Source organism: Lotus japonicus, chromosome 6 (genome assembly GCF_012489685.1).
Source record: "Lotus japonicus ecotype B-129 chromosome 6, LjGifu_v1.2".
Classification (NCBI taxonomy): domain Eukaryota; kingdom Viridiplantae; phylum Streptophyta; class Magnoliopsida; order Fabales; family Fabaceae; genus Lotus; species Lotus japonicus.
Window position 1 is genome coordinate 58,985,510 of NC_080046.1, and position 22,991 is coordinate 59,008,500.

The 22,991-nt window shown below is 36.2% G+C and overlaps 1 protein-coding gene and 2 long non-coding RNA genes across 7 annotated transcripts; 1 reads left to right on the forward strand and 2 right to left on the reverse strand.

Moving 5' to 3' along the window:
• The first annotated feature begins 387 nt into the window (after window positions 1–387).
• Window positions 388–8,642, forward strand: LOC130722749 (uncharacterized). 3 transcript variants are annotated; one of them, XR_009014091.1, is made up of 6 exons: window positions 388–930; window positions 1,042–1,135; window positions 1,240–2,456; window positions 2,690–2,824; window positions 8,068–8,356; window positions 8,436–8,642. It is a non-coding gene; the product is annotated as an uncharacterized LOC130722749 (long non-coding RNA). The 3 variants fall into 3 exon arrangements; XR_009014090.1 differs by having other exon boundaries at window positions 1,240–1,345; window positions 1,524–2,456; window positions 8,068–8,642; XR_009014089.1 differs by having other exon boundaries at window positions 8,068–8,642.
• LOC130722748 (uncharacterized) lies at window positions 4,409–7,942 on the reverse strand. The gene is made up of 3 exons (XR_009014088.1): window positions 7,348–7,942; window positions 5,913–5,999; window positions 4,409–4,819 (listed from the first exon to the last, which is right to left on the reverse strand). It is a non-coding gene; the product is annotated as an uncharacterized LOC130722748 (long non-coding RNA).
• A 3,550-nt stretch (window positions 8,643–12,192) lies between the features above and the next one.
• On the reverse strand, window positions 12,193–20,054 carry LOC130722746 (peroxidase C1A-like). Of its 3 annotated transcripts, none has more exons than XM_057573574.1 (4): window positions 19,643–20,047; window positions 18,900–19,091; window positions 16,679–16,844; window positions 12,193–12,352 (listed from the first exon to the last, which is right to left on the reverse strand). In XM_057573574.1, the coding sequence occupies exons 1-4, from the start codon at window positions 19,862–19,864 to the stop codon at window positions 12,327–12,329; spliced, it is 606 nt and encodes a 201-aa protein (XP_057429557.1). In that variant the 5' UTR covers window positions 19,865–20,047; the 3' UTR covers window positions 12,193–12,326. The 3 variants fall into 3 exon arrangements, with proteins under 3 accessions (XP_057429557.1, XP_057429554.1, XP_057429556.1); XM_057573571.1 differs by lacking the exon at window positions 12,193–12,352 and adding an exon at window positions 12,444–13,337 and having other exon boundaries at window positions 19,643–20,054; XM_057573573.1 differs by lacking the exon at window positions 12,193–12,352 and adding an exon at window positions 16,465–16,590 and having other exon boundaries at window positions 19,643–20,052.
• Between the last annotated feature and the right edge of the window lie 2,937 nt (window positions 20,055–22,991).

The following is a 22,991-nucleotide window of genomic DNA, read 5'->3' on the forward strand; positions in this document are numbered from 1 at the left end:
TACACTAAATGTTTGATTAATTAATGAATTAAGTTGAGAAGTGTTGCATCAATTACAACTTGTGTGTTTTTGTTTTCTGATTGGTTACTCCTTGGTCTTAGTAATATGGTGATGGCTGCATGTTTATATAAAAATTTGTGGGGTAAATTCTTATATTACAACAAAACTGTCATATACCTACGGATGCTTTTAGTGACAGAAACAAAAACCGTGGGTATAAATATCATATACTGACAGATATATTATAAAGTGTGGGTATAAGTAGTTTATAGCGACGGTACTTATTATGGTCACTAATTGTTTTAGTGACAAAAAGTGAAATTATAGGTATAGACATATAAAAAATGTTACTTTTTCGCGTTCCCGCAATACATTTGCCTCAAATTTTATTACCCTCCAACTTGCTCTTCTTTCTTTCTCAAATTCTTTCTTTCCCTTCATCCTTCCAATTCTAGGGTTTAGTCTCATCTTATGAACTTTCCTCAATCCTGCTTCTTCCGAATACAAAATCTGCTTCTCTTCTCCAAAATGGTCCTACATTCTGCCCAACCCTTACAAGGGCTCCACTTGCGAGCTCTGTTGCGCTAGATCCCCTCAAAATGAAGTGATGGTGTGGGTCGAGAGAGAGAGAAGGAGAGTTGCAAGGAGGAAGATCCTCTGGGCCGAGATTTGAGACGAGGTGCTGTTTTGGGTCGTGCGGTGGCTCCTGGTGCAATTCAAGACATAGGGGAATCGAATGCGGTAGTGCGAGGTTGGGTTTGGTCTGGACTGTCAGCGCTTCTGGAAGCGAGGTCGATTGTGGCTGAAGAGGGATGCGATGGTTGCTGGCTTGGTGGTCTGAATCATGATAGGGGTTGTTGGCTGACTCTCGAACGGTGGTTGATTTGGGTCAAAGACTACTGGTCAGAGTAGGGTTTTGTGGTGAAGAAGGTTGGGTTTTGCGAATTGGTTGTTTCTAACTTTACGTTTGTTTTATACTCTTTGATTTCACTGTCTGTAATTTGCATTTTTATCTTAACAACTTTAAATATTTGGTCACAGAGAACATTGATTCAAGAAAATAGGTCATACTTTAGATTTGAGACAGTTGAATCCATATCAGGTTGAGATTTGTTAAAGAAGTAGACTCAGAGAGGTAAATGTCTATAAATTTCTTCTTGCTTTCAGGTAGATTAATTGAGGTTTTAGTTTTTATTCTTTATCCATTAAATTCTTCATTGATGTACTCTTTATTGCCAGAATGGGCTAGCATTGGATGAAAAAAAACTATAAAGAAGCAATGGATCTGTTTGGAGAAACCAAGTATATTCTACTGACAAATGTTTCATCAATGGGGAATGCAATGGTACGCAAGTTCATTTTTATTTAAGTGAAAAATATGACTTGTATTGAAGTTTTTTATTTGAATTCATGAGGTTGTATAATCCTTTTCCAGTCTGAAGATGCAGAGCAGTACTGGTTTGCTTTTATTTTATACGCAAGCAGGAGATTGACTTAAGTATTTTACTGACTTGTCTTTCTAGTATCTAAGATTGGGTTGGAAAGGCATTAAATTGGAAGGCTTGACAGAGACACATATCTCTATGGCATTGGAAGATATGGTGAAAGTAGGAGAGTCTTTGAAAGTTTGATGTCACTGCTTATGGAATACATGCTCTCATGCTGCACTTTTTATGACAGATTGTCTTGGTTAAACATATGTCAGATTTTTTCCTTCTGTTCCATTGATCTCTGATACCAGTTAGTCTCTTTCTGCATGTTATAATAATTTCAACAATGAACCTGTTAAGTTGGAAGTCCTAGTTTTGCATGTTGAGCACACTTGTTAGAACTTTACTCCGATTTCAGAACACAGATCCATATTAGATTTGGTTCGTATAATTAATCTTTCTCTATGGAAGGTTGATTTGCTAGAGAAATTGGTAATGTATTGAGTCAGTCAAATAATGTGGTCTAAGTGCAACCATGCATAAACAAATTTATAATATCTTTCTTCAAATCTAAGATTGCAGTTCACTAGCTTTTCCGTCTACTATTTAAGTTTGTAGATTGTTATATTATTTGTTGTGGTCATTTATTCTGTATTAACATTGCAGATTTTTTCAAAGAGCTTTCTCAGTTTTTGTCAAGGCTGGTCCAATTTTAAGTAATCTATTTGACACAGATTGGGAAAATAAGCTTGTGGTATTGATTAAGCAGGAGTCATGCTTACATTTTATTGTTAATGGAAGAAACTCGTTTGGGTTGTCAAGTTAGTTGAAATTATATCTAGTTTTCTTTTGTTTGTTCTTTTAATTGTGGAATCTGTTAGGACATAATTGCAAGGTATGGGACTTGAGTGAGCATTTGAAGTATGAGATTCTAATGTGGAATTTATAAGACTTTGGGCACTCCAACTACAACAGCTAGCTTTTGTGGTGCTGGGTCAGCCACTCATGCTTTCTTTGGATTCAACGGTAATTCATTTTCCTTATACTCTTCCTAACTTAGTTATATTAGATAACTAGGCAATATCAGTTTCATCTAGTATAAAAAGATTGCTAGGAATTAAGGTGTATACAAACAAAAAAAGTGCATAATAGTATTATATGAGCAGGATTTATGTATAGGTTATTTTGGAAGTAACCATACATAAATAGTTTCCAATCATGATGATTAAGAAAGTTGTTTTTTCCGAACATGAATGCAGGCACAACAGGATTTGGAGAATTGCTGCTATCAACGAAGTAGGAGGGTGGAAAGATAGAATAACAATGGAAGATACTGACCTTGTTGTTTGTGCCAATCTTAGGGGATGAATTTTTTGCACCTTGGTGACCTCCAGGTGAATACTGTTCTTTCTACTTCCTTACCAAATAGACTAGTATTTAGCCCGTTTACCCGTGCGATGCACGGGGAATTTTCGTTTGAATTAACTACTAATTATTATGATTGAGTTTAGATGAATATTGATATATCTGGAATACTGCAATGATGTAGTTACTGATTGTAATTATTTTGATATTTTCTATCGATGTTTATACATGTCACCTTCCGTGTGGAGATTATATGGACAGTTTTCAAATTTGTAATAGCTACACCCTCTATATGAATGATATTATGCACAATATTGGATGTACATGGCAAGTAAAGTCACAAATAAATATAATATATGAAATAAAAGTTATTGGGCCAATTAGGTATGACCGGTAGGAGATTGTTTTTGGATAGAGATTGCAGAATTTACATTAGGCCAAAAAACAAAAAGGCCATCAAAGTAATGAAATGGATACAATTAATTTTTAATCTTCAGGAGTGTTCAACAATGGGCAGTTTTGCTTTCTTGGAGGCATGGGCCGGTTTGGCTCGAGTGCCCTTGAGCTCCTTTTAATGACAATGAGACTTTGACCAAAAGAAAAAAAATAAAAAACCTCGAACGGTAGGAAGAGACTAATTAATACGCATAAAAGAAAGGAAAGATTTTGTAACATCATAAGACTCAATCTTTTAATGTAATTAATGTGGTGCAGAGACATGATTCATGCTCATAGGAACTAATCATTGAGAGTACACTCACTTTAGTGGAGTCAAATAAACTAAAGACATAAACAAATTTCTAAGACACTTATAGCATAAGAATGACATAACCAAATTTACCTCATTATCATAAAAGGATATCAATGACATCAAAACCTTGTGTTTGCACTCAAAGCCCTTGGTAAAAATGAAATTGGTCAATTAACATTAAAAGAAATTAGTAATGTCTTAAATTCAATTAAAAGTTTGAACTTCAGTATTTTTTTTTGAAATAACTTCAGTATCTTAAATCTTATCTTACTATTAAGGTACCGCATTGCATAACCTCTCTTTATTATAAAGCAATGCAAATGCAAAATTTTCAGTGTTTTTCTTATAAAATAAAACCTTGTTAATAAAATAAGATGTATAAAAAGAAGAGGAAAACAAAATCCATCAAATGGAGAAAAATATATTAAAGAAAGAAACTAAACACTCATAAAAAAGTAGCATAATATCTTTTTAATTCAAATTTGTGATGCTCTAATCACCCAAGGTACATGTGGCGGGTAGACTGCGACAATCAGATTAAATTTATATCATAATTACATATTCTTTTAGAAATAGCAGACTATAGTGACACAAATAAGATATTAAGTGTACATCAAAGTCTCTTAATCCAAGCAAACTCTGATTATTTACATTAGATGATCTAGTAAAAGCTAAACGGTCATCAATTACCATCAATTTGCTGTGAACATTGACTATTAGATTTGAGAGATCTAAACTAAAATTTCTATAACCATTTCAAGATCACTTAATAGCATGATAAAATAAGATGAGATACTGGCTTAAGCCATATGACTGCATCTCTTGAAGCCATATGACCATGCATGTAAAGACTACTATGAGATCTTAGACCATAGAAAGAATTATATCATTTGTCTTGGAACCAAGAATAGCTCCAAGATTGTGCAATATGAAGTGTTTGGCTCTAAAAAAATTTCTATGTAGCAAATGTGTTAATCCCCCCACAGTTATAGAACCACCTTCACGCCTTTTTATTATTCACTTTCACACTATGTTATCATCACCACAATAAAAGATTTAGGTACACAAAAAATAGGAGCAGATTCATCAGGGACTATCCTTGTCCTGTCATTGAAGAGTATCTTGAATTCATGTGAGGTTGGCCAACCCCACTCCACCATTGGTCACCAAGACAAAATAGATAATTTTATAGACCTTTCCCTAAGCAATTTCACCCCGGTACTTCCTGATCATTGATTTCCGAATGATTGCTTCAATCTTCAATTTTTTGGCCCTGAACCAACAAATAACGAATTGCATAAATAAATAATACCAAAAGCTCAAATGAACAATTTTTCAGCAAATCAACAGAAAAATGAAGAACAGACTCCTAATGGAGTTAACTGCCCAAAATTCTCCACCATCAGATGAATATGGAGAAATTAGGAGAAAATCAATGAAGAGAAAGATGAGGTACAGAACTCAAACCCAAAGCCAATCAAAGGCAGATTTGGGGATGCCATTCGAAATAGAAATCAACCACCTAGGTATTTATTAAAAATGAGGTAGATAGATTTTGAAACCTTAGCGAATATTTCAAATAAACCTAAGACAAATTTGGGATATCCATTTCTTCAACAGGTCGGTGGTCTTTAGCAATGAAATTTCGTAGACTGGACCATTTAGGGTCCGAAAAGCCCGATCCAATCTGAAAGGGCTGGGGGGGGGGGGGGAACTCGCACCATAATAGTGCAATATAATGTAAATGAGAACTTGGTCTTAAGTGTATGGTGGACAGTGGAAAACAGTGCAAATGGGAACTTGGCATTTGGGACTTGTAGATAGTGTAATTTCAATATGGTTAAACTTAAATCTATCCATCATTATTCCAAAGATGGAGATCTTGAAGAAACACCAAGTGAATGACATATTTATAAAGTCTAGAAAATAACAACAATTTGAATTTGTAAACAAAACTAAACAACTCAATGGTTCAAGGAAAATCTGGTGGTAGCAGTACCCTTCTTTTGCTACATGTTCATATTACATATTAGATTCACATATCCTTTAGGCAATGCACCGATCATAACTTTAGGCAATATCTATAATCTATAATGAAAAGTGAGCTTCTTACCATCAAAATTGAAATCATATTTTGTGTGACCAGAATCTGAAAAGCAAGTACTTGAGCCAACCATGACTATTGGTGGCAATATTTGATAATTGGTACTCAAGCTCGACACTAATCAGTTCTAAAATTCAAAACTAAGCAACATTATCCCCCATTCCCGGTATGCTAAGGTTTACAAAAAAAATTGAATTGATTGTGCAATATTGTCAACACTCAATGAACGATGAATTAATATTAAAAGGGTTAGCAATCTTACTTTATAGAAGAAATATGTTGCAATCAATCCAGTTTGTGCATTGTCAAGTACAGTGTATGTACTGCTGAGTAGTGCTCCTTGCAATGCCTGCAATATGAAATATAAGATATATTCGTAATGCGATTAGTGTTGGATAAAATGGAGCATAAATAGACATTTACTCATACAGTTTCATATGGCTATATAAAGAAGTAAGTTTCACCATTTTATCATGTATTTTTTTTTATAAGACAAATTCATTAGATAGAAGTAAAAGGGCATTTCAATCTCAATACAAAGAAATAGAAAGGATACAAAGAGAAAGGTAAACTAAACATACATGCTAGCTAACTCCTAGCAAAGATAAAAAATCTTACAATGCTCTACCCTATCTCCCACCAGAACAAATTAGACCAGTTCCAACCCAGCTTATGCAGATAGAACAATAGAAATTTTAGAGAAAGCCTTCTCCATATCTCACATACATAGCAATCAAGAAACCAAGTGGTCATTATTCACCTTGCCACCTTCCATAGTAGATTTCGTGACCAGAGTAATGCAAGAAGGCCCTTTATCCACCTACTATTTCACACAGTATCTTCTCAGCAGAGGAATTGAATAAAACTAATGCAACACTTTTATCATGTATACATTATATAATGAGAACCGGTTTTCACCTAATGAACTCATGTATAATAATGGATAATTGGAAATTATATGCATAGTTTGTCACATAAAAGAAATAGTATTACAAAGTGATTATTGTGTATGTACAAATAAAGAGACTAATATACTTCTATCAATGACAAAGAACAAACTATTTATTTTAGTGGCAACATAACTTAAGGCATCCAATCCAAACTGGGCTTTAATTTTTATCCCTTTTCTTTTTTACCCCAAGTAAGTCTTCTTCATACCTCACAAAAACATACAAAAAAGTGAATACAGCTTACAGATACAATGAAAACATCTAAATAAGTATGAAATTTCAAGAAGTAATATTATTTAGTAGTGGCCCAAACCTAGCCAATTGCATATGACTCTCCATAAATCTCTTTCAGGAATGAGATTTCTGATAGAATTAATAGCAACAACCATCTCAAAAAACTCAGAAATAACAGATGCAACTGGAAGGGGATGTGAATTGTGGTGAAGTGAGGGTTGTGTGAACATTTATAGGCAAATGGATTTGAAGAAACATGCAAAGGAGAAGGTTCTCTAAACCCATACCCACTATAACTCTCCAGCTACAAACCTAACCCAACTTCAAATCAGATTGGAGTGACAGATGCATAAAAAATCAAGGAACTGAAAATACAGCCCAAACCAAGTACCAAAGGCACATCTAGTAAAAAATATCACATAAAAAATTCAAACAAAGGACAAAATTAGAACAAAACGTAAATCAATTGCAAAGCTACAGTAGGTTCACATTTCACTGATTACAAAGACTTACCCAAGTATTGTTGACGGTGGGAAGTGATGGCTGACGTCGGAGAAGCCATGGAAAGGGGCTAAAGATCGCGAAGAGTAGATTTTGTGAACCGCCAAACGTAACCACAGCTGGAGCGGGTGAAATCTATCACAATCATACCGCTGGCCTAGCACAAAATCGGGGAAAAGGACGGATTTTCTAGAGGTAGAGTGGCGGAAGGGAAAGTGGGTTGGTACTTACCCATTTTTCCCGGAGAGGATGGAGGCGGTTCTGCTACAACACGTGATTGAGACTTCAGAGGGGAGGAAAACTGGTTGGGTACTTACCCATCAGATATGGTTGCTAGCTAGGGTAAAAAAAAAACTAAAGAAAAGAAAGCCAGATGGCAGAACCTGATTGGAGGTCTTTTAGGAATAGTAACTTGAGAATAAGAAGTAGTAGATTAGAGATTCTAGTAGTAAGAATAGTTCAAAGTTGGTTACAGACTGGTTACTGTGGTTGGTTATTGAGCTGTTAGAAGGTGTTATAGAGGCCATAGGTATATTAGGCCATTGTGTCACTTGCTCAAGAGAGATCCATAACCTCTCAAATAGTTCTGGGATTTTGTATCCATGAGATTGCACCTACTTCCGTAGTAAAATTCAAAACCTCTCTCATTTTTGCTGACAGTTGTATCATTATGTTATGTTGATTATGTGTTGAATTAGTAAAATGACATGTCTTTATGCATTCATTATGCAGGATGCCCAAAGTGCCATAAATGATATGACAGGTTATGCATTTTATTATCTCCCATGCTGTTTGTTCCTGCTACTATAATCTTGAAATTCTTACATTACAATCTTCATGTTTTTTGTCTATCAATTAGATAATATGGTTTTTAAAAATTTCATTCTCACGATATTAATTTTTTGGGGATTGTTTATTCAATGATTGTGGCTCTTCCTTACCTTCACCGAAGCAATGGTCGTGTTATTATCAATGCATCAATTGCAAGTTGGTTACCTTTACCAAGATAAGTTTATATGGTGTAAGTATAATAGTTTATGTATTATGTTTATCATTCTCTGTTTTCTTTATCATTCTTTGTTCAGTTGCCTTTGATACAGCTTGGCTTAGGAATTTCCAAATGGCAACGGAATTGGATTCAGATTGAAATCGTCTACAAGTGTTTTCTTTAATTAGTTACCAACTTGTTTGTTAAAATCAAGTTGTTATTCATGCTATAGGGAAAAAAGAAAATGACCCTATCTTTTGAGTTACTTTATGTAAGCTTTGTTATCTTGTTTTATTTAATAAAGTAGTATTAAGTGTTATCTGATGTTACTTTCAAAAAAAAAGAAGTGTTATCTGATGTTAAGATACTTTTATGTTTGGTTTAATTGTTAACTTTATTTTGATGTTGTAAATTACCATACTTGAATGTCGTTTTTGAAAACTTATGCAATTGCAGCGGCCAGAAACCACTGCTAAAGAACATTTTTTTTGTACTACCAATACCTATACCGACGGAAGAGAAGTTGTAGGTATATATGAAAGTGTTTTACCTACGGATTCATAACTGTCACTATAGGATATACCGACGGAAATTTATCCGTGGGTATAGCGAAATAAAAACCACGAAATGAATTGTCAGTCGGTAAAGGTTTTTAGGTTATACCCACGGTTTTAAACCCTTTACCAACAGTTTTCTGCCGTTGGTATATGGCAGTTTTCATTGTAGTGATATTATTTAGTAAAATTCTTGACAAAATTCTGACATAGCCTCTTATAAGTTTTGGGAAAATAGAAAACCGTATATCTCAAAATGTGGGGGTGTCTAAGGAAATTGAAACCCAACACTATTGAGTTGTGTTTGATATTACTTGCATATAGTGATAGCCAGATTGCTCCCCAATTAAGGAAAACAACCAATGAGTAAGAGCTTTTTAGTATAATGTTTGATAATATAAGACTTAATAGTATTATAAATGATAAAAACTTAACACTATAACATTTGGTCATACATTATATAACTTATCATTTTGTTTGAATTAATATAAACCTATGTTTTGTGAAATATTGAATAATGATAGAAATTATAAAAATGAGGATGATGTTAGTGGGTGGTAAAGATGGCAGTGGCCGCCGAGGTGGCTCCAACAATGGAAGTGTACGTTGGTGATGGGGGATGGTGCTGGTTGTAGAGGTTGCAGTGGTAATGTTGAGTGGTGGCAGCAGTGGAGGGAGGTGGTTGTGGCGGTAGGTAGTGGTGACGATGACGATGGCGGTGGAGGGTGGTGGATAATGTTGGTAAAGACTATTGTGGTGGCAGTGTTGTAGGGCATTGATGACAACATTTACAGTGGTGACGACGACGGTGGAGGTGTTTGAAAGTGATGGTGATGGTGGTGGTGGAAGTGGTAGAGGCAGCGGTGGAGGGGGGTTGTTGCGTTAGTGGTGGTGGAGAGCCATGGCGGTATGTAGTGGTGGAGGCGATGACGATGGTTGTTAAGGTGGTGGAGGACGTGACAGTGGCGGTGTTGGTGTTGGAATGTGACCGTTTTTTTTTTTATGGAGGTGGCAATGGTGGTGGTGGGTGGTGGCAGCGCAGTGACGATAACGATGACGACAACGGTGGTGGCAGTGGTAGAGACGACGACGGCAGAGGTAGAGGGTGGTGGCAGTGGCGATAACTATGGTGATTATGAAGATTATAGCGACAACAATGGTGGAGGTGACAGTGGTGAACATGGAGGGTGGTGGTGGCGGCGATGGTGGAGGGTTGTGGACCTGTGGTGGTGGTGATGGATTAAATATTTTCATGCAGTTTATACATCACACTCTTAATTATTATTATAATATTCTAATATGGGTTGTCGGGGTATTATGATCACTTACCTTTTGAACCTTTTACTAGTTTCATCGGTCATTATACCATATATATCAAAAGATCTGAAGATGCTTTTGGTCCATGATGGTAAAATGTCAATTTTCAGTTTTAAAAATATATGTAACGAGGGGAGGAGCTAGGAATTTATATCCAGTGGCCGAGTTTAAATAGTATATAAAAAAAATTAAGTGCCACATGTTAATGAAGTGCTTGCGTGTGCATGGTGCGGGCATGTGTGTCTTTATCAAAGTAACTATGGACTTTTTAATTATAGAAGAAATTTAATTAGCTATTAATTATGTAAAATATCATAAAATTTAAAAGTAATTACTAATTAGTACTTCATCATAAAACTTCAATTGAACTTAAAAATTAACAAATAAAGACTTAAGATTGATTACATGTGAATGTTTGAACAACTATAAGATTGTCTAAATGTGAATGTTCTTTGGCAAACTTTTACATGATGGTTCATGAGAGGGGGTTATAATTATGTTTCTGTATTATCCAATGAATAAATGTCATGTGTAAATGGATGCCTAGTGAGTGTCATGTCATTATAACTTTTGAAATCTCAAATATGGTCCCTCAGTTTTTAGTATTAAGAAATGTACCATACAATATTATTTTAATTTTATTTTTATCATAAAATGTCTTATGTTTTTAATTTTAATTTTATTTGGGGGTAAATCTTGACCTAATTTCAAATCTCAATCTGGTGAGTCTTGTTCTTCATCCTCTTCTTTGTCTCCTCGCCACCACGTTCATCTTCTCAGCCGTTCATCTTCTTCTTGTCAGCGTTATTGGGATACTGTGGTCATAATCTGGTGTGCCATATTCTTCAGCTTCTTTGTCTCGTTACTGTTGTGTTCTTCATCTCGCTGCCGATGCGTTCTTCATCTTCTCTGTCTCGTCGCTGCTATGTTCTTGAGCTTCTATGCAGCGTTCTTCATCTTCGACGAGGTGATGGATTTTCCTGCAATGGTCGTTGGAGCGGTGGCTAGGGTGCGGTGCTCGCGGTGGATGCGACTGGAACATGCCGCAACTTCAGGTTTAGGACGGTGTGTGCGGGTGGAGAGAAGGGTTGCGCGCGGTGGCATAATCTCTCGAGTTGCGGTGGTGGCATTGCAGCGGAGAGGAGACCACGGCGGGTCAGGTTCTCGATACGAGTTAGAGCGAGGAAAGAGGAAGAAGATAAAGGGAAGCCCGACGAAGGTGGTGCGGCGTGGCGGCGTTCTGCAACATTCCAGATCTAGGAACCACCACTGATCAAAATCAAACAGAAAACTCCCATAACAATTGAATAACACTTAGATCAGAACAAGATCATGAGAGAGACGAGACAAAGGTGTTGGAGCGCGAGGCACAAAGTGGTGGTTGGCCGGAGTTGGTCGCGCCACGGTGACGACGGCGACAGTGTCGTGAAGCAGCGGCACATGAGAAGCAGCAAAGATGGGAAAATAAAATGGGTTTGTTTCTATAATGTTTTTTTTTTAAATAATTAAAAATGTAAATAGTTGGAGGATAAAATACAAAACATGAAACGTTTAAGGACCTAAATTTAAAAAATAAAATTTATTAGCCAAACAGATGACACGACAACTTGTACACTAGACATCTTTCTATTGGACACTAATTGGAGAGCATGGTTATTGTTTAAAACACAACGAGCATTTTTAAGTTTGCGGTGTTCTTTTACACATGTTAAACTAGAAAAGCATCAAACAACTTAATTCTCACAATTAGATACTATCAACATAAAACAAGGTACAAAAGTGGTATCACACTCCACCACTAGCACACAACATGATTGTGCGTATGGAGTGCCTTTTATTCATGAACTCTAATCATTGCATCTTTCATAATATTTTTTAATTAACTTATTTAGATTGAGCTAAACATGCCATCATCTGATGATTCCTCGGTGGCCAGAGTAGCCAATCCAACAGAATTCCCATTGACAAAGTTGCATTGTTTTCTGATTTCTCCTTGAGATCCAGTTAGCACTCCAATGTTACCCATTTTTATCATTGAGGCCTTAAAGATTTCAAAGAAACGAGTTTGGTTACTGCTGAAACTATTGACGATAGCAATGGTATCTGCACCACTTGTGGAAAACAACTCTTGGTCACTTTGGAACAAACCCTTTCCTACCTGAAGATTGGAGTAGTATTTAGAGTCAAATGTATCAGGAGTGGATGGATCCAAATTAGTAAGGGTGGAACCAGATCCACCATTAGGGCATATTGATTGCAGTGTTTGTAAATAAGTTGTGTTGAGAGATGGATCGGGATTTCCAGTGCCACTAAAATTGTATAATCGGTCCACAAAAAATCTGCATTGACCTCTTCCAAATGTATGACCACCTCACTACCACAAAAATGGCTTTGGGCAGCGGCTATGGGGTAGCGGTTCACTGTTTACCGCTGCCCAAGTCTTATAGCAAAAAAAAAAAATATGGAAAGAAGCTATCTTGTAGCATTAAAAAAACAGAAAAAATCAATTTTATAATGAAACCGCTACTCAAATAAAATTTCTCGGTGCTAGGTAGCGGTTACCGGAACCGCTACCCAAATTGAAAACCTTTTTCCCCAAATTTATCAAAACCCTACTTGCGAAATCCTTTTCCCTTTCCTTCTCTCGTGAACGCAATAACCCTTGCTCGATGTCGTAACCGTCTTCGCATCAGTGCTCGACACAAGCTCGGCAGGGGCACAAGCCTTGGCTGCCTTCCACCAGTGCTCGACACAAGCTCGGCAGGGGCACAAGCTCTACAGGTGACATCTCCCTTCTTTCATCTTACCTTCTTTTTTTACTGCTGCTTCTGTTACTCACGCGTCTCCCTACTTTCGCGATCTTGATCTCAACCCTTCCTCGTTGCCATCACCGTCTCTGCATCTTAGAGAGTCGTAGTTCCGCGCCGCATCTCAAGGAGCCCTAGTTCTGCGCTGTCTCTCTCTCTCTTCACCGAGCCTTGGTTCCGTTCTGCTGCTTCGTCACCGGCTCACAACACATCTCGCCGCTCTTCAATTCTCTTCTGCACCTTGATTCCCCATAGCCAAATCAGCTTCACCAATAATAGGTATCATTTTCATTTTGTTGTTTGGGCTTTTGAATTGAATTCGGTGAAGCTCAATTTCTGCATCATGATAAATCGAAATCAAAAATTTGATTGCATTTCTTATGCTGACATGCTACCTCTTGCTGCTAGAAATTTTGTTCTTATGGTTTGTTTATGTGACTAGGACCTACGTATCTCCAATTCATTGACTTGGGTCCTCACTATATTGATTTTTAAGGATTTCTTCTGGTTGTGTATTATTAGAAGATTGGCTTGATTTAATCTTGAACATAACAGCTAAACAGAGAAAGGAAGTGGAAATCCATTTATTCCTTTATTATGTTTTTCTGGAATGTGTATTCGTACTCTAAATGTGCATTATCTTTCCTTGAAAAATTAGCAAACCATTTATTTGTCTAAATGAATTTTTATGTTGGTTCAGCTAGTTGAATACTCATGTCTTTATGTGTGCATATTTGTGTTATTTTATGGTCTTTTGCTCTAGATACTCCAGGAGGTGCTCTGGTTGTGTGCTTCAAGATGTGCCAAGTGTGTATTCAAGGTTAATCCACGCATGTTTCTAATCATGTACTGTTATGTGTTTAAACTTATACAAAGTTGGTGTTTCTCCTAAATCTCTGGTGTGAAAGTTGTTGGATGTTTTTCCTTTTGTTTATCCTTGTAGGTAACATGGGTTGAGCATGGAAAAGTAGAAGAGAAACCTGACCATCAGATATTCCGTAAGAATGGCAGTTGGAGCACAACGCTGGTTATGAGTTTTGCAGAGACTGTGTGAAAGGGTTGCTAGCCTCATGGTCATGGCCAGAAACATATCAGATCCTAGAGGTTCTCAAAATCTTATCTACCTTTTGTCAAATTTATGATAATTGTATATTAAGTTATAAATTTTCCCAACTTAGTAAAAAATGGTGCATGAACTGAGCTATAACAAAATTAGGGAAACTAGTTCAGTTATAGAATAATAGAATAGACTAAAAAAACAGATATAATAACTTTGATTTTACTTATTTTCTCTGCTTTGTAGTGATACCTTCTTCAGAAGCAAGGAAAAACTAGATGAAACTAGCTCAAGGTATGACAGAAACATTTAGCCTTAACATGAACACCTCTGGTGGCCAATCTTGGACTGCCATATCAGATTCCCCTGAAGACACAGTTAGAATCACATCTAGGAAAACCACAGCCTGGGCAGCCTAATGGCTAATGAGGTGATTCTCAGTGCAGTTTCAAGTTTCAACCATCTGACTTCCTTATCCTCACACCAAGGTCTTTGATCTTCTAAGGAATGAATGTCAAAGATCTAAGGTACCACAAACAATTCATAATAGCATGTGTAGTTTTCACGAGTTTTCTATTTTGCTTTAGCTTTCTATTGTTATTTACTAAGTGAATTATTGTTTTATCACATTAGTGAATTATTTACTGGATGGTGTCTGATTGGTTTGGTAGCATGTGTGCGAAGATGCAAGATTAGCCATGAAAGTTTATTCAGTGAATTGTTGTTTTATCACATTAGTAAATTATTTACTGAATGGTGTATGATTGATTTGGTTGCAGGAAAAGGGATTAATTATCTCCATGAAGCCTCTTATTGTGCCTTGGGATCTCAAATCCCCAAATATGTTGGTATAACTAGTATTTTTCTTTGATTTTTTGTTAGCCCTCTATATTCTGAACTAGTTTAAAGCTTTTAGTTATCAATATGTTTCTAGTTAGTGATAATTTCATACCTTTTCATAGAGTTTTAGTATAGTAAGTTGGTACTTGAGTGTGTCCTAGGCCCTAGTATATTTATTGGGTTTAGCAATGAAACATCATGTATATCTTTTGATTTAATCTTCTCTTGTCTATGAGTTTTTGGAGGCCAGGGAATTTGGATTCAGTATGAGTTTTATATGTGTGTTGATGTTTCTATTTAATCTAAAAATATTTGTTTCATATGGTTTAATATAGTTTGGCTACAAAATAAAGGTGCGAATTGGCAAAATATTGCCACAAATACTTGTGGGGGTGACAAACCGCCACTATTCTACAAAAATATTTAAAAATAAAAATGAGTTAGGTAGCGGTTCTGAACCGCTACCCAAGGTATAACGCAAAATAAAAAAAAAGGCTGGCAGTATTGGTAGCGGTTCCCATTGGTATGAACCGCTACCCAAGATCAATTTGCGCAGCGGTTATTAACCGCTACCTATCTTTAGCACCGCTGAGTTATGCACCACTCATTTAACCGCTGCCTAACTTGTTATAGAACCGCTACCTAAAGGCATTTTTGTGGTAGTGCCTAGGGGTGAGCATCAACCCGCCATCGACCCGTAACCGAGCCACCCGACAGTAAAATAAAGCCCTCGGGCGGGTTTGGGCAGGTAATCGGGTACAGAAACGTGAAAAATCGGTTTGAATCAGTTAAATACGGGCGGGTGCGGGTTGTGTAAAATATTTCCGTGGAAACCGGCACCCGACCGCGTGAATGCATAAGTTCCCGTGTTGTTCAGCGTGTAGACCACTAGACCTGTACTAGCCTGGCACATCTACTTAACTTTTCACTGTTTGCAGTGTATTCCTACTAGTCTAAAGCCGTTCAACTACTCTGCCCACTATCTCTTTCTTTTTTAATTAACTCTTTTGAAGTTCCATGGGTCATTAATTCATTTAATTGTTTATTGGAAACATACTACTTCTCTCTCATTCCAAGGCCACAAAAACGTCTCTTTCTTCTTCCAATTCCATTAGTCTTCAAACCAATTCCAATTCCATTATTCATTTTCTCCAGCACTTGCTTTCTCTTTTTTATTTCACCATGGTTCCCCATCTCCCTCTCTAATCCTCCAACATTTCAGTTTTTCTTCATTTATCCATGGTTTCCACCTTCTACGACTCTACCCCTCTATTCTTCGCCATGGCTCTACAGCTAGCTGTCAAAAACTGCATAAAAAGGGGCTTACTGGTGACCAAATGAAAGGCTGGAAATATGAATATTTTGTTGTATTTTTTCCATGCTTCAGTGATTAGAGCAACTGGATCTTTCTATGTAAATTTTATTCTTCTTAATCTCTCTGTTTTTAGGATATTTTTTCTTTGATCTTCCCATCTTCTATATTGGGTTTCCTTCTTAATTTTCTCTTTTTTTTTCTGGGTTCAAACCGCCCCAACCCACCGAAGCTACCCGCTACCCGTTTCACCCAAACCGACACACCCGTAATCATACCATGGGCGGAATCGGTGGTGAATATGCTTGATTGAAGCCCGTTCAAACCCGGTATGTTTCACCTGAACTCACCCGAACCCGACCCATGCTCAGCCCTAGTGCCTAAACAATGAAACATATATACAATTTTTATTATATAGTTCTAATTTTTTGTAGGGATTGATTTTCTGCAGGGTAAATTTTTTCATACCTGAGAGTGCAACTAGATCTGTAGTGTTGAGGTTTTGTGCCGTAAATGCAGATTTAAGTCGAGTTAGGTTGAAATTGGGACCTGGAAGATTTTGATTAGCAAGGGTGCGATTTGCTGTTAAACTATCTCTCCTTCCTAGTGGAACTTTCCAATCAGGACCATTAGCCTGCAGATTAAAATCATCAAAATAAGTAAGCAAGTTTGTGAAAAAACATGACATGTCCATAAAACTATCAATAATTATTTATTCACACCTCAAAATGAGGTGGAATGAGGTGGAGGAAGAGAGAGATAGGAAGAAAAGAAAAAGTAAGAGTGAGAAAGTATAAGATGTGATAGATGATAAGAGGATAGAGATAGAAATAAAAATATGTAGAAATGAAGTGTATAAAGAAAGAGGTGCGTATATATCATTACCCTAAAACTATGTTCTTATAAAGCTCATTTTATTTTCTCTCTTCTTTCTTTAATGTTGATTTAGTGTATGAGCTTGGTTTAGAGGAGATCATTAAGCTAATTTTTTTGGTTACAAGATTATGCCTTTTAAACAATTTATAGATAATTTCTTATTAAATTAATTATGATAGTCGATTTGTTTAATTTTTTATAATTGATAGTAAAGTCAATTTATTTAATATTAGCTGAGATTTCATATAAATACATTTTTTGGGTTCTATGTTGGGTTCCCGTTGATTAATGCAGTTTAGACGTTTAGTTTTAAAAAAATCAATATAAATACACTTTTAGATAATCGGAGTACTAGCTAGTCTCTTTTTTTTTTTGAATAATTATGGGATACTAGTCATGTTTTCGTGTATTCCATATGGAAATTTAGTTAAAATTTATAATAAATTTTTTTTGAAACTTTTGGATTTTTTTGGTACATTGAAACTTTTGGATTAAACATTTCAGAAATTAATATAATTGTTAAAAATTAGTTTAAAAATGATTTGTAGATATTTATAATTTGAAAAAAAAAATTTGAAATGTTTTTTTTTTGTTACAAAACTAAAACGTATATTTTTTTTGAACGTACTAAAACGTATATTTAGGTTAACTTAATTATTTTTAAAAAAATTCTGAACAAAGTTATTTTTTATCGATAGGTATTATTATATTTTTCAGCGGAAGGGAACATATTGAAAAGTTTACGAATGGCCAATCGCTCAAAGGCCATCGACTTTGGCCCAAAGGAAGAAGAGCGTGTTATAATGTCATATATGTCCCTAAAACATATATAGGTCTAAAAAAAGGGAGGAAAAGAAAACAGAGACAAAAGACATGAGAGAAAAATAAAAGATGGAAATAATAATAAAAGCTACTATACAAGATACAACAAGTAAAACTTAACCACCATACTCTTTTAGAATTTTTACCAAATAACCTCATTAGTTTTATCACATTAGTATTTTTCATGTTTCTTACTTTTTCTTTCATAGTAATATAATAAAGTCCCACATCGGCTAGAACACATGTGTTTATATATGAGTGCAAACTTCAACTCTTAAACTAATTTTTGTGGTTGAATATAGGCCTCCCGATTTCTAATATGGTATCAGAGCCTGCCTAGACCGTTGGTTGGTCGGTTGGTTGTGGTGACTACCCGTTGGTTGGTTGGTTGATGGGGCCCCATTGGTAGGTTGGTTGGCCCACGCTCTGCGTGAGGGAGGTAATAAAGTCCCACATCGGCTAGAGCACAAGTGTTTATATATGAGTGCAAACCTCAACTCTTGAACTAGCTTTTGTGGTTGAGTATAGTTCTCCCGATTTCTAATATAATATACTAATATATAACGGTTCTTGTGTAAAAGATACTAATTAAAGCTTGGGTGATGTAACAGGGGAATAGATAAAGAAAAAGCCACAGGACCAAGTGGTAAGAAGGGATGCATTATTGCAACTAGTCACAAAAGGAGTCCTATACATATTCTTATTTATCTAAATAGGAATATGTAAAGTTAAAGTCCATAGAGAAGAAACTCAGTACTTTTGGTGTGCATTATTGATCATTGGTTGGATTGTTGAATTATGGATGACCAATTGACTATGGACTACTTCAGACCTGAACAGAACAAGTTTTTGTACGTTTTTGTTCACATCATATGTACGTGATGGTATTTTTTTATTATTTTCAAAATAGTCATCATTAATTGTTCAATATGGAGTGATTAAGAAATGATTAAGGGTTAAGTAGGATTCTTGATAATATCTTAATACATACCAGAACAGATGAAATTTCAGCGGCAAGTGCAAGAATATCAGCACAAGAAACAATGTTGGGACAAGTATTTTCTACTGCGGTCTTGATCTGATTCACAACATCCAAGCCTCTGATGGAGTTGTTGTTCGGCGCAGCTCCTTGTTCGCTCACGACAGTTGAGGTATCGTTTAGCAAGATTGATGCATCACAACCCTATCACAAAGCATTCTTATAGTTAAACTTGGTTTTGTCTCCCCGCAGACCATGAAAACATGATTCACAAAAGGAGTATGATGTAAATAATATTTACTGAATTTTAGCTATAAAATATGATTGATAAGTAAACCAATTTTTTAAATGGTCCACCATAAAACTATAGAACTAGCTGTTAAACTTACATATTTAGTATTATTCCCCATCTCATAAACTATACACATATAAGCCAAAATAAGCCTTATTTTCTCTTATTAATTAAATTAACTTTATATGCTACCATTTGAAAATCGAGTATGGGGTAACTTTTCACTAATAAAAATATACCTAAACTATTAGGTGGTGTACAGAAAATATAATCATCCAAACAAACCACTTTAATTGCTTCCTCTTCTACATATTCCATTAAACTTTGTACAAAACAGAGTTTTAGTAATGTAGCGTTTGTTTGGATTTATATAAAAAAAATGTTTTTCTACAAGTGATATGTGGATTTTAATTGTTAATGAAAGTCCAAACACATACAAAGAAGGAAGAAGAAAAATCCTCACTTGAACAAAACAATCATGAAAGTGGAGCCTCATGAGACTGCCAAGTATACGTGGATCAGATTTGGAAACATTTATGAGCACTTCACGCACAATTGAATGCACATTTGAACAAGTACTATTATAAAACGAGGGATCTAGCTGAGCATCGGAGAAGGGTGGTGCTCCAATTAGCACAATAACCACTACACAGCACAAAGCAGCTCTCACCGTAAGAGAGCTCATTTTTGTTCTGTTTTTTTGAGTTATGAGTGTGTGTTTGTTGTAGAGACATATGGAGAGTCTCTATATATATTTGTAGAGAAGCGTGTGAAGAATGCAATGTACTGGCCTTTCATATGGTTCAAATTTTGCCTGCCACTTTGGTGAGAAAAGTCGATGGGAGGAAAGTATTCAATAGTACATACATTGTATCTGAAATTCAAATTATACTGAAATTAGCAATTATATTGATCAGATTGTGAATAATTTTTGACTTAAAAAAGTTAGAAAGTCATTTTTTCCATATTACAGGGAGTTGAATGACATTGCTGATAGCCTAGCCAAATAAGGGTGCAATAGGAGAAATAACTTATGGGCTTGTATTAACTGGAAATATATAAAGCGCATTGCTTGTACTCCCCTTTGATGAGAGGGTGGTTCTCATCTCTATTAATTAATCAATGAGCTTTTGCTGTAAATAAAAAAAGACAAATGGACTCAACCATTTACTACCACTAACCCTGCTTTTTCCACAAAATAAGATAAGATTATGCCTTAAACCTTAAAGGAAAGTAAAGCTGGATACCAAACCAACTGCCAAGGTTTTATTTTAGATTTGATATATTTATATTTAGATCCACTTTTTTCGCCTAATTTTTACACATTTTCTCATTTTATTCTTAATTCTTCTTCTATATATTACATCATCCATTATATAACTTTTTTTCTTTCTTTCTTTCTCATTTATGTTTAATTTATTATCGGTGTATGTTTTTGTTTTTTAAAAGTACTTTCATGACCGGCATATCGTGAGACTAATCCCCTCGAGTCTTAAAAAACACATTTAAGTGACTTGCTATATATATATTTTTTTATAAGCAATATTGAATTATATTGAATGAAGTACAAGGGGTACTTCAACCCAATACAAATGAGATAAGAGGAGGAAAGAAATTAAGAGTAGTAGCAATACAATTAACATCAAAAGCGAGGACCTCCTACTACTAAAAAACCCACCACCCACCACCTCCTTAGAGACAGATTAGAGAACACATGCCTCGTTAAAACCTTACCCGGAAAAACCCCATTGGGAAAACCTGGTGAAGGAAAAAGAGTACATGGATTCAATAATCAAAATGAAGTCTCCAAGAAGGACAATATAGAATATCATAGGGACTAATACAGCACAATTCCTGCATTCTAAACAATAGCCTTCAAAAGTATGAGGCAGGCAGAAAATTCCTTCAAGTTCCTTCAAAATCCTTCTCCAAAACATAAGCCAAGACTACTTAATCCTTCATCATGAGAATATCCATGAGTAGCGTGCAACTATATAAGTCAAGTTTGTCATAAGAACCAAATTAGATTCAACCCTCCAATTGCCATACAGACCAGAGATATAACCTCCACAAACAATGCTTCTTACTTTGATCCAACGCCATACACTCTGAATTATAAGCCTCTGTACAAATATTCCCACCAACCAACAATGATTTTCAGTGGTCTCAGTTTGCAGTAGGAAACAAAGCCTCCAATGCCACCCACATATATCTGCAATAAAAGAACCCATCCATCAAGGTAGACAAAGCAAAGGATCATTACACCACTCAAAAAAAGAGTATTGAAATTCATGCTGCCTAGCCCTGAGCCAATTCCATGATTTTAATTTTATCCTTTCACTCAAGTCATTAGTATCCACTGTCTCCTCTCTAAAGATGACTGAATTTCTTCAATTCCATAACATCCCCACTGAAGCCAACCACACAGCTGATAATGCATTTCTTTTCAATAAAGAACAGCTTTCCACGAATTGGGCAAAGTGATAGCTCGGTTCATCAGGGAGCACCAGCACCAAATTAAGCCAGCGAAGCAGCAGAGTCCATACCTTCCACGCAAAGCCACACGTGAATAACAGATGAGAAGTAGATTCTGTTTCTGAACCACACCAAGGGCAGGAAAGATTGCCAATTGGGATATTTCTTCGGGCTAAATTTTCCTTTGTCTGTAATCTATTTAAGAGAACACGCCAGCCCAATGCCACCGCATTCGAAGGTGCACACGCCTTCCATAATTTACTGAATACTGTTACACCAGCTGTAGTATCCAAGCCAGAGATAAGATCATAAGCAGACTTTACAGAGTAATGGCCATCGCCTTCCAAAGTCCACACCCATGTATCTTTTTTCCCTTTGATCAGCGAGTAAGAAGAGATTATCTGCTTCATAACACCAAGTTTCAAAGTATCTTCACCAGAAATTCTTTCTTTCCATTTAAGGTCCCAAACCCACCTATTTTCCACCCAATAACCCATCTCCATGATTTTACACTCTTGTTGGTCAGACAACAAATATAAGCTACCAAAAGTTTCTTTGAACAAACCTTTGCCATGCCAATTATCAGTCCAGAAGCATGTATCATCTCCCTCTCCAATTCGGTGGCTCACAGTATTATCAAACCAAGAGCCCTCCACATCTGTACAAGAAGCTAGCAGGTCCTTCCACCATGTTGAGTGTTTAGAGCACGAACCTGCACCATATTTAGCTGATAAAATACGGTGCCATAACTTATCACGTTCGTGTAGAAGACGCCATCGCCATTTCCCAAGTAGGGCTAGATTAAAGCTCTCCAAGTCTCTTACTCCAAGCCCACCTTCCGCCTTCGGTTTGCAAACCAGATCCCAAGACACCCACGCAATCTTTCGGACTTCATCAGATCCGCCCCACAAGAAACGCAACATGATCTGCTTACAGCGATTGATGATTCCCTTCGGCATCCTAAAAAAGGAGATAAAATATAAAGGCAAAGAAGTTAGTACACTTTTAATTAAACAAATTCGCCCTCCAAAGGATAAGTTTTTGCCTTTCCAACTCGAAAGCCTTTTTTCCAATTTAGTTATTACAGGTGACCATGTAGCCAGTTTCCTCGGATTAGCTCCAATTGGAAGTCCTAAGTAAGTGAAAGGGACCTCCATTGTTTTACAGTTTAGCATCGCTGCGAATCTGTTTGTGGTAGATACAGGAATAGAAACACCTGCAATTTTACTTTTGTGAAAATTGACCTTCATCCCTGAAACTAATTCAAATCCTCTCAACACACTTTTCAAAGTTACCACATTTTCAGCACATGCGTCACCAAAGAATAACGCATCGTC